This window comes from Rhinopithecus roxellana, chromosome 7, assembly GCF_007565055.1.
Source record: "Rhinopithecus roxellana isolate Shanxi Qingling chromosome 7, ASM756505v1, whole genome shotgun sequence".
NCBI lineage: Eukaryota > Metazoa > Chordata > Mammalia > Primates > Cercopithecidae > Rhinopithecus > Rhinopithecus roxellana.
In genome coordinates, this window is record NC_044555.1 from 67732842 (window position 1) to 67744242 (window position 11401).

Here is an 11401-nt window from a genome sequence, read left to right on the forward strand (position 1 = left end):
GCCTTCCGAGTAGCTGGGACTACAGGCGCCCGCCACCACGCCCGGCTAATTTTTTCGTATTTTTGGTAGAGACAGGGTTTCACCATGTTAGCCAGGTTGTTCTCGATCTCCTGACCTCGTCATCTGCCTGCCTCGGCCTCCCAAAGTGCTGGGATTACAGGCATGAGCCATCGCGCCTGGCCAACAATTTTTTTTTCTAAAAAGTCAGGACTATTGGGCTATAACTTACTCAGAGTTCTATGAGATCTTGTAAATGCATATGGCTGTAAAAACACCAGCACAATATATATAGATATAGAGCATCGGCATCCCCCCCAGGTTCCCTCACGCCCTCTTGTAGTGAACTCCTCGTCTTAACCCTCAGACCCTGGCAACCATCTATCTGTTTTCTGTTCCTAGAATTTTGCCTTTTCCAGAATGTCATATTAATGGAATCACACGGTACGTGGCATGTGCATTTGCCATCTTTCAGAGAAACGGACTCGGACCGCAATTCTCTAAAGGTGCAATGTACAGTTTCATGACCTGGGTAATAGTTACCTGGCTTGATCACCTTGTAACTGTCAAATGGCTGGCTTCTGAGTTGTCTCTGTGTGTGTGTGTGTGTGTGTGTGCACGCGTGTGTGTCTGTGTGTGTGTGCGTGTGCGCACGTGCGTGTATGTGAGAGAGTATATGTGTGTGGGGGGGGTTATTGTTTCGAAAATGTAATTTTACATGTAACTGACTCTAACTTTTATATCTTGATGATGGATATTAATTGGCAATTATTAATGCTTTAAGAGAAAGTGACGGATTATTGGAAAAGTCAACAGACTCATTTCCTCTGCAGTGTGCAAAGTGGGAAGTAGTGATCGGGTTGGGGCAAACAGGAGGGCTCCAAAACCCTGCCAACCTCCTGTTCCTCGCTCTGCATGGTAGTGACCTGGACTTCAACACTGCACAACCACATGGGCGCCATTCACGCTGGATCACGAGAACAGGGCACACTGGAATCTCACAGATAGAGTTTGCACGGCCACCCTGGCGGCCACAGCCTACACGGCCGTACCTGGCAAACACAAGTGTTGGCCTCATCCTTCGAGGAAAGGGATGATGAGAAAATCTCTAGGGGAAAAGGAGGAGTTCTTGGCCTGGAGGCTGAGGACAGACGTGCCTGAGGTTGTCTGAGTTCACCCAGGAGTGTGTTCCAGGCGGGCTAAAGTTCATGGCTGTTACTCACCATGACCACCATGATCCTATGATTGCCATCTCACGTCCCCGTGTGCGGCGCCCTGGGCCTCCGCCACACCCTGGAAGGCCACCCTTAGGGACTGTGGCTGGCGGGCGTGCTAGGAGACTTGCACACCTTCGACCCTAGCTGGAGTCTGAAGAGGAGACGCTCTTTTCTGCCAACGGAGTAAGAGGTCTCATATGGAAATGTACCTGTGGCAGCTCTGGCACCGGGTGTAGGTGGGATTCTGCTCAGGGCTCCGCCACTGTGGCTGCATCAAGGGCAGGCACGCAGCTCGCCAGACCTCCAGAGCTCATCTGAGCTGAGTGGCAGGACAAGGCAGGAGGGGATCTAAGGCTCTCCAGCCAGACCCCACATTCCTCTTGATGGGAGAGGAGGCTTGAGGGAAAAGCAAAAGGGGGTCACTGAATGAGGGGAGGGGCTCAACCTCCTCCTCTCCAGTGGGGCCCAGGTGGATTCCTCTCATCTGAGGAGCCTCGGATTCTGCACTTACATCCCCTAGAACCAGAAGGCTCCGCCCGACCATGCAGTGTACCATGGGCCTAGGGTGTACATGTTACAGCCCCATTATTGTGCAGAAGGTGGTCTGAATGTGGAACCGAGGTGGTGTGCTGGGAGGCGGGACTGGCAAAAGCCAGCCACTGAGGGATGGATTCACGCCTTCCACGACTCCGTCCAGGGGCCTCTCCCCTTCCACACCATGTCGACCATGGCCCATGCCCCCGGGGCAGTGACCGTGGCTGGAGTTCTGCCCCCACCAGAACCTGCCTAGATGTCTCCGGTGGCAAAAACCCAAGCTGGAGAGCCCCTGACACACGTCTTCCCCCAGACACCAGCCCACTGTGTTATCCCCCCAAGAAACCACCACCTGTGTCAGGGTCAAAGCCTTGGCCCGAGGAGTCAAGCCCATCCTCTCCGGTGAGGGGTTAGATTCGGATGGGGTAGGTCCCCACCAGCGTTGGCTTCCAGGTCTGAGGTCTGTGACTGACCCACCACGTGCGTGGTGGTCCCCCTCGCTGAGCTCACACCATGAGCCTGGCAGGGAGACACCGTGAGGGTAGGGGGGAAGGCAGATACCGAGCCCAACCAGCTGTCCCAGGGCAGTCCCTCTTTCCCACTTTCCACCCTCTCTGTGCGTATCTTGCCCGTGTCTTGATTAGCGGGCATTGTGGCGCCCTCCCACAGGAGCTCCCCACTTCCTAGATGAGGCACCAACCAGCAACTCTGAGGTATTATCACTGTACCCACACACGGGAGTGCTGAGATATCCCATCCATCCCTCGGAGGACTGGGAGCCTACTGTGGCACCTCCAGCATTCTGAGAGCCCCGACACCCGTCCCTGTGTTTGGAGACATCCCCTTCGTCCCACTCCACACCCTCCTAGGTGTTAGAATTGAACAAAACCTCTTGCGAAAGGTAAATCCCAGCCCTGCTATTGGGAATTCGATCCTTCACAGATCCCTCACCAGTGTTTCCACTCCGTGAATCGGTCCATTCTCGCTCAAGGGACAGCACCCACGGTTAATTTGATTCCCAAGCAGGTGCTAGCAGGGGCATACTCACGCACGCGCGCGCGCGCGCACGCACACACACACACACACACACACACACACGCTAACCTTGAATGGTACCTGCATTTCTATTCTTTTCGTCTGTTCGCAACACCCCGTCTCTTGGCAATGGGAGCAGGCAGAACCTACACACACCTCCTCAATGGAACCAGAATCTGTGCCCGAATCTGGGGCCTGCCCAGCCCAGGATGCCGGCTGAAGGAACGAGGCGATCTCAACTGTCAGGGAGGGTGAAGGCAGAAGAGAGAGCTCGAGGAAATCTCGTGTGACCTCAGGAGGCAGTCTGGAAGACTGACCAGGGACACGAAAATATTACGTCCACAAAAACCTGCAGCCTTGGGGGTGGTGAAATGATATTTCACAGGGACCATCGAAGACCAGCCAGGCCTAGCATCCACACTTGCCCTGGAAAGCAGCTGGCCATTTTCAAATCAAGGGTATGGAGCTCACCGGCTGCAGAAGGAGCTGCTGGCCACCTATAGACCAAGGATATGGAAGCCACCTTCTGTGTAGGTGCCTGCGAGCAGTTTCCACCAGGTTGGTCCACAGGCGCTGGAACAGACTCAGTGCCCCCACCTCCAACCAAGAGACTATCTTGCCCTTTTCTTCCACACTCCATGTACCTTCCCTTTGACTCAGGCACCCACCGGGATGTGGCTTCTGCCTCCACATGGCTGCTGAAAGTAAAGAGGGAGATTTGGTAACTGAGGTTCAAAGGTGAGGACTAAGATAAGCTGAGAATGTCACGCAGGTTACTGGCCCAGATGACCTGACTGTGTGCATGGTGGCACTGGAGGGAAATAATGGCTCCAGAAACAGGACTGGGCTCCGTCGTGTTCCTCAACAGCACGGAAATAACCATGCAGGAAAGGCCACAGGCGTCAAGTCACGGGGGAGAGCAAGGATGCTCATGATGGAAAGGACGGTGACAGGACAAACAGGGACAGTGAACTGCAGGAGGAAAGGTGAGATAGACAGGGGTTCTCAAAGGAGGCCAGCAGTTCCTGCTGAAGGGGAGAGAGAATAGCACTGAAGAAGGGGACCTGAGAGACCCCAAAGTGGGAGGAGAAAAGGAGGGACCATGAGCAAGGCGTGTAGGAGAAAGGCAGGAAATGCTGCTGTGGCTGGGCAGGGTCCCCACAGCACCTAGACCCAGGGCACTATGGTGAGCCTGAGTGCAGGGCTGCTGCTCAGAGGCCGGCCCAGACGCTCTGCAGGGAGAGGGCCCGCCACAGAGCGCCAGGGGAACTGTTCTTCCAGCGCAAGGGAACGGAGCAACACCCGGCACACCCCAACACTCCCAACAATCACAGAGAGGGCAGACCACAGACCGCAGAATATGAGAACGACTTTATTTCAAACTGCTTTCAACTGCATTGGGAAGTATGCAAATGCAGTGGAAGAGCAGAAGCCCTGGCTAAGGAGGGTAAGGAGGAAACTCGCTTGGCTGCAGCCCCGGATGCTGGCTCCAACCTGTGAAACAGAGCAGGCTCAGGGACTGGCCCCCAGCCAGGGCCAGCACACAGCCCTCCTAAGCTGCCGGGACTGTGGGAAGGGGCATGGTGTGTGCAACACTCACTTCAAAGCTCCTGGAACTTGTCACTGAAGAACTGCATGGCTGCTGAAACAGAGAGGCAGACCCGGGCACTCCAGACCCAGGGAAACAGAAATCCACCCCCTGCCCGCGTGGGGAATCACCTAGCCTTGCAACCAGAAACCCCTCCAGCCCTGGTACTGACTCACCCACCCGTCACCTGAATTAAATGTGGAAATGCCTTCTAAGCGGGAAAGTGGTTCTCAGGTGTTGGGCCATCCCAGAACCGTTCATTCAGAACGTGTTTCAAAGACAGATAAGCCAGCCAGCAAGCAAAAACCGTACAAGCCGTACCAGGCAGCAGTCAAAGGGAAAACACATGCGGTATCTCTAACTCTCCTAACAGAAGGAGAGTTCTGGGACTCGTGGACTAAGTGTACACGGAGTTCAGACGACACACTGCTGTCTGTGCACACCCCTAGCTGGAAAGACACAGAAGGCTCCAGGGCCGGGCTTTCCTTCATTCTCTTCCCCAAAGGAAAGTCAGTCCCAGTGACGCCACCTGTACCTACAGCCCACTCCCGCCCCCCACGCCTGCAGAAAGACACCGCTGTCCATCCCTGTCCCAGCCAGGGCTCCATCATACCTAGTTGCTGTGTAAGGTCCTCAATTTCCCTCTGCAGCCGGATGCACTAGGCCGGCAGACGCCGGAGGAAGAGAAATGGTTAGTCAATTCTGGCCTCCTCTCTCCTCGTCTTCCCTGTCTCCCTCAGCCCTGACGGCCCCCATAGCCTGCAGCCCAGTGGCGAGGTGGGTTGGCATGAAACCCTCAATGTAAAAGAGGCATCCTCTCTCTCTGGGGTGCAGAAGGTGGTGATGGGGCAGGGCGGGGGGACACAAAAATCAGTTTAACCTGGACACGGATCCCACTGTCTAACATGGACTTCTATTTCTAGGAGCCACACGAAGCATTACCCGAGGACAACCCTGGGCTCCCGGGGGCCAGCGGAGGCCTGCTGCCATTCTCCAGGGCTGGGGCCCAGCACGCCTCTCCCACTGGGACCGACCTCTAGGTCCTCCCACTTGTCAGCCCACCCTTCGGCAGCGGCGCCTTCTGGGGACGGCTGTCCTTGGACACTGGGTGGCGGCACAATGGCGGCTGGTTCATCAGCCAGGTAGGACGAGTAGTCCACAACGTCCCCTTGGTCGTCAACTGGGGTGCCAGGCCGGCCTTCCTGGCCCCAGAGCACCACCTTTCCCTGCTCTATCAATTCGCTCTCAGACTGGAAGCTGAAAACCTTGGGATCTGTGAACCCGCTCTGGCCCTCGAGGCTGCCTGGCGCCCCCAAATCGAGGCCGTGGCCCTGGCCCTGTGGGGCTCTGGGGCTGGCCACGCAGGAGCCAGCCTGCTCGCCACCCTCCAGGTCGAAACCAGCCCCACAAACGGATACCTTGTCGGGGGAGCTCATGGCGCCAGTCCGGGCAGCCTGGGCTGTGGGGAGACGGTCGTCCCAGTAACGGTGGAAGGGTAGAGCCGAGTCCAGCCAAGCCCAGCGGACTGGGCCACGCAACAGGAACAGCGAGGCCTTCGGGACACCGCCACCCTCATCCCAGGCGGAAGTAGGAGATGTCCCCGACAGCCCGTGGCTTCCGCACGCGCACTTGACGCCAGTGCCGCGACTTCTCATTGGTCTCCCTCTACCAACCAGCGTGCCCTTTGTTGGTAGCGGCCTCTGGGCTTTAACCAATCGGAACACGGACTCTTGGTTGGCCCCGATGCCAGTCATTTGACTGGGTGGCTGCCCTCTGGTCTTGTCTTGGGGCCAGGGGTGCACTGGAGCTCTCAATCCACCTCCTTCTTGCTCTCCTGCTGCCTCTGGCCAGGAACCTACTTTGCAATTGATTTGCTTTCTAAGAAACTGATTTGCTTTCCAGGAAACTGATTTGCTTTCCAGGAAACTGATTTGCTTTCCAGGAAACTGATTTGCTTTCCAGGCTCACCAGGGCGAGTATTAAAGGACCAGCGAGTAGGCAAGGCTAGGAGCAAAACTGCAAATTTATTTTTTTGGTCACCCAGCTTCAGGGAAGAAGGTGTGGAGGGTGAGGTCTGTCGGCGTCCAGCTAAGGAGGCCGAGAGAGTCGCCTGGTGGAGCTCTGCGGCAGAGTTCCTATAGTCCCCAGGAGTGGGGGCTGAGGAAGTGCGCGCAGCTGCGCCCCTCCGGGAGCGGCTTTTATGTCCTGGGCCTGGGAGTGGGCGGGCAGTGGGCGGGACATAGGCGGGTCGGGGGCGGGCGGTAGGCGTGGCTAGGCGGGTTCCGGTTTTTCTCCGTCGGAGGTCGGGTTGCGCCTGAGCAGTCGACCTGTGTCTTTCCGGGGCGCGGGAAAGTTGACGGTGACGAACCCGGAACTGCGCCATCTTGCCTCCATTCGTCCAAACAGCAATGAGACCTCCTCTGTGCACCAGGTGCTTCGCGTGCAGCACAACATTTACTCTCCCAAGCCGATGAGCTGGGGGAAGGTCTCCCCTTAATCCCCGCCTTACAGATGGGTCACTGGGGCTCAGATATGTGGCTCTCCTTGGAAAGTAGGTGCCCGGCCAGAGGCGGAAGGACAGAAAGAAAGAGGTGATCAGCAGCTACAGTGCCCCCTGGCCCCAAGACCCAAACAGAGTGCAGCCACCCAGTCAAATGATGGGCATCGAGGCAAACCAAGAGCCTGTGTCCCAATTGGTTAAAGCTCAGGCACCTCGCCCTACAAAGGGAGCGCTGATTGGCAGACGGGGACCAATGAGAAGGTTCAGTGCTGGCGCCAAGGGCGGAGGAAGCCGGGGACATCTGGTACTTCCGCCTGGGGTGAGGGTGGTGGTGTCCGGAAAGCCTCACTGTTTCTGTCGCGTGGCCTGCTCAGCTGGGCTTGGCTGGGCTCAGCTCTCCCCTCCAGCCATTACCAGGACGACCGTCTCCCCACAGCCGAGGCTGCCGGGACTGGCGCCATGAGCTCCCCCGACAAGGTATCCGTTTGTGGGGCCGGTTTCGACCTGGAGGGTGGCAAGCAGGCTGGCTCCCACACAGCCAGCCCCCGAGCCCCAGGGGACCACAGCCACGGCCTCAATTTGGGGGTGCCGGGCAGCGGCGACGGCGAGGGAGAGAGCGGGTTCACAGATCCCGAGGGCTTCAGTTTTGAGTCTGAGAGCGAATTGATAGAGCAAGGAAGGGTGGTGCTCTGGGGCCGGGAAGGACGGCCAGGCACCCCGGTCGATGACCAGGGGGACGTTGTGGACTACTCATTCTACCTGGCTGAAGAAGCAGCCGCCATCGTGCCGCCGCCCAGCGTCCAGGGACAGCCGTTCCCAAAAGGCGCCGCTGCTGAGGGGTCGGCTGACAATTGGGCGGACCTGGGGGTCGGTCCCAGTGGGAGAGACGCGCTGGGCCCCAGCCCCGGAAAACGGCAGCAGGCCTGTGCCGACCGTCTCCACCTCTGTGGTCCTGGGCCAGTGCGGGCCTGGAAGAACCCGGAAAGGGGCTCGAAGAGCAGATGGAGCCTCCGCATGGATCCCCAGCAGCCCTCTGCGAAAGGCCCCACCAGGATGTCTACCCACGACTCTGATTCCGCAGATGAGAGCAGCGGCTTACCACTGATGAGGGTGGGCATTCGCGGCAGCGAAGGAAGCCAGGCCAAGCCCGGCAGCCCCAAGAAGCCAGCAGACACATCCAGACACACAGGCTTCCACTGCAAGGAGAGTTACCTGCCCGTGCCGGGCCGTTTCCTGACCTCTGCTCCCCGCGGACTCACTCCAGTCATGGAGAGGCCAGCTGTGGGAGAGCTGGAGGACTCTCCCCAGGAGAAAATGCAGAGCAGGGCCTGGGGAAAGGTGGAGGCCAGGCCCAGCTGCTCAGGAGCTGCCACTGCAGGGGCCGTGCCCCAGGGCCTTTCAAGGAGGAAGATGGCCCAGGGGAAGAAGTCCCCAGGAGGTGCCTCTCAACTGGCTCTGGGGAGAGCCTTTCCTGCCTGCGGAAAGAGACTCTCAGCCACTCCCCCGGAGCCGGCCACCTTCCCACCATTCTCCGGTGTGCGGCCACACGGGATGTCCAAGAAACCACAAAAGCCTAAGCACAGCAGCCCTGGGAAGAAATCTGCAGGAAGGAAGACCAGGGAGTCCCAGGTTTTGGCCAGTGAAGATAATGACCCAAATAGACATGAGGTCCCAAAGGCCCAAGTGAGTAGACCCTTCTCGCCCTCCTCTCCCTCTTTACCCTCCTCCCCCCACGCCTCCTCTCTTCCAGCACACACCTGTTTACCCATGTCCCCTCTGTCCCTTGCTCAAGGGTTGTCGTCGGGAGCCTAGGGACCCTAGAATGCCCGATGGGGGTCTTCATCATAGGGGCACACGTTAAAGGGGGCACTTCTTGTGTGATGGCCGTGCCTCCGGACACTGCAGGAGTCCTGCCTCTGCCCGCAGAGAGGAGCTGGGAGGGAAGGCAGGGCTGGCAGCTGGTTTGGATCGGGTGATGCCTTAAAGTGTGGGCCTCAAAGCTAGGGTGTCTAGGATCATCACCTTCCCGATTCCTCCTTCCCTAGCTGTTGCCCGACCCACCTGGCAGGCGGCCTGGGCTATCTCAGTGTCCCCAGTGTTTTCCCTGGCTGGGCTCTGCCTCCTGGCCTGGGGCTGACTGAGAGAGAAAGTGCTAGTGAGATTAGGCTCCGGAGTCTCCACCTTACCACAACCCCTTCCCACATGTACTCATCGCCTGCCCCCACCGCCAGCCCGACTCAGAAATTTCTGTTTTAGCTTCCCACACACAGGCCAGGGCTGCCTCGCCTGTCCATGCGTCGTGGAGAACTCAGCAGTGGTGACCCCAACATCAGAGCGCCCCAAGTTCCAGGAACTTCAGAGCCCTCGGCCTACAGCCTGGGAGGCCTCCTGCCCAGACGTCATGCACCCTCTGGTGAGTCTTGCAGGTTTGATAGGGGTGGAGGGGAGAGGGGTCGGGAGGGAAACCTCTGGCTCTGTCGCTTATGGGGGCTCAGGAAGTTGTTCCCACACTTCCCTGCCCACCTAGGCAGCTGTCCCACGGGAAACGGGGTGTCGACAGGGCTGGCTTTAAGCCACATCGTCCTCTCTGAGTGGGGTTTGTGGGGTTTGTGTGGTGGGGGGCCATTTGGAGCAGTGCCCCAAACTCCAACTCTGGAAGGAGACTTTCGGTGGTACAGAGCCCTTTTCTGTTAAGTCCTGCTCACCCACACTGGCCCTCCCAGGGCCTGGCTGTGGCTGCCGCGCTGCTGGAGTCCAACCCGGAGTCACAACGCTAGGGCAGATGGGCTCACGCTGGGGAACAGTGAAGGCAGCCCCAGAGTGGGGTTGGAGTTGCTGGGCAGAGCAGGGGCAATGTGTTGCCAGCAGAGGGTGATGCTGCCTCACTTTAGACCCTGCTGGGGTCTTTTCCACCTCACTGGGAGGCTTGGAAGCTGGATTTTGTGTTCTCTTTCAGGTGACCAGCAGCCGCCTGTCCATCCCCCAAGACCAGAAAGGCAGCAGCAGCCCCCGGGAGCCCAGGACTGTCCTCGGGTAATGCTTTGTGTGGCTCCTAGAAATAGAGGTCCACACTAGATGGTGGGATCCGTGTCTAGGTTAAACTGATTTCTGCGTCCGCCGCCCCCCCCCCCGCCCCCACCGCCACACGTCTCCACCTTCTGCACCCCACGGAAAGAGGGTGCCTCCTTTCCATTGAGGGTTCTGTGCCAACCCACCTCGCCACTGGGCTGCAGGCTATGGGGGCTGCAGGGAGGCTGGGGAGAGAGGAGGCCAGAATTGACTAACCATTTCTCTTCCTCTGGTGTCTGCTGGTCTAGTGCATCTGGCTGCAGAGGGAAATTGATGAACTTACACAGCAGCTAGGTATGATGGAGCCCTGGCTGGGGAAGGGATGGACAGCGGTGTCTTTCTGCAGGTGTGGGGGGCAGGGTGGGCTACAGGTACAGGCAGCATCTCTGGGACTGACTTTCCTCTAAGGAGGAGAATCAAGCCGACCTGGCCCTTCTGTGCCTTCTCAGCTAGGGGTGTGCACAGATAACAGTGTGTCATCTGAACTCCGTGTACACTTTGTCCACGAGTCCCAGAACTCTCCTTCTCTTAGGACGGTTAGAGATACTGCCGCTGTTTCCCCTTTAACTACTGCCTGGTACCACTTGTATGGTGTTTGCTTGCTGGCTGGCTTATCTGTCTTTGAAACATGTTCTGAATGGTACTGGGATGGCCCAGCACCTGAGAACCACTTTCCCGCTTAGAAGGCATTTCCACATTTAATCCAGGTGACGGGTGGGTGAGTCAGTCCCAGGGTTGGTGGGGTTTCTGGTTGCAGGACTGGGAAGTTCCCCACTGGGGCATGGGATGGGTTTCTGTTTCCCTGGGTCTGGAGCACCCGGTTCTGCCTCTCTGTTTCAGCGGCCGTGCAGCTCCTCGCTGACAAGATCCAGGAGCTTTGAAGTGAGTGTTGCACACACCATGTCCCTTCCCACAATCCCGGTAGCTTAGGAGGGCTGTGGGCTGGCCCTGGCTGGTGGCCCGTCCCTGAGCCTGCTCTGTTTCACAGGTTGGAGCCAGCATATTCCTACCAGACAAACAGCTGCCACCTTTGATGCCTGTTAAGCCAGGGCTTCCTCTCTTGCACTGCATTTGCCCCCTTCCCAACGCAGTTCAAAGCAATTTGAAATAAAGTTGTTCTCATATTCTGTGGCCTGTGGTCTGCCCTCTCTGCGATTGTTGGGAGTGTTGGGGGTTGCAGGGTGTTGCCCGGTTCATTGGCGCTTGAAGAACAGTTCCCCTGGGGCCCTGCGGGGCACCTGGGCCGGCCCCTGAGCAGCAGCCCTGCACTCGGGCTCACCATAGTGTCCTGGGTCTAGGTGCTGTGGGGGCCCTGCCCAGCCACAGCAGCATTTCCTGCCTTTCTCCTACACGCCTTGCTCATGGTCCCTCCTCTTCTCCTCCCACTTTGGGTTCTCACAGGTCCCCTTCTTCAGTGCTATTCTCCCTCCCCTTCAGCAGGAACTGATGGCCTCCTTCCAG

General features: G+C 58.1%; 1 protein-coding gene across 1 annotated transcript; it reads left to right on the forward strand.

Moving 5' to 3' along the window:
• The first annotated feature begins 7204 nt into the window (after positions 1 to 7204).
• C7HXorf49B (chromosome 7 CXorf49B homolog) lies at positions 7205 to 10821 on the forward strand. The gene is made up of 5 exons (XM_030933543.1): positions 7205 to 8554; positions 9128 to 9284; positions 9828 to 9904; positions 10189 to 10234; positions 10781 to 10821. Exons 1-5 carry the CDS (start codon positions 7331 to 7333, stop codon positions 10819 to 10821), a joined length of 1545 nt encoding a protein of 514 aa, XP_030789403.1. The 5' UTR covers positions 7205 to 7330.
• The last annotated feature ends 580 nt before the right edge of the window (positions 10822 to 11401 follow it).

What these genes read in the sequence shown, in the direction of transcription:
- C7HXorf49B (XM_030933543.1), top strand. Translation starts at nt 7,331, where the DNA reads ATGAGCTCCCCCGACAAGGTATCCGTTTGTGGGGCCGGTTTCGACCTG. An exon ending in GAGCCCAGGACTGTCCTCGG is followed by an intron (nt 9,905 to 10,188) that starts GTAATGCTTTGT and finishes CTGCTGGTCTAG; the next exon opens with TGCATCTGGCTGCAGAGGGA. An exon ending in TGAACTTACACAGCAGCTAG is followed by an intron (nt 10,235 to 10,780) that starts GTATGATGGAGC and finishes TCTCTGTTTCAG; the next exon opens with CGGCCGTGCAGCTCCTCGCT.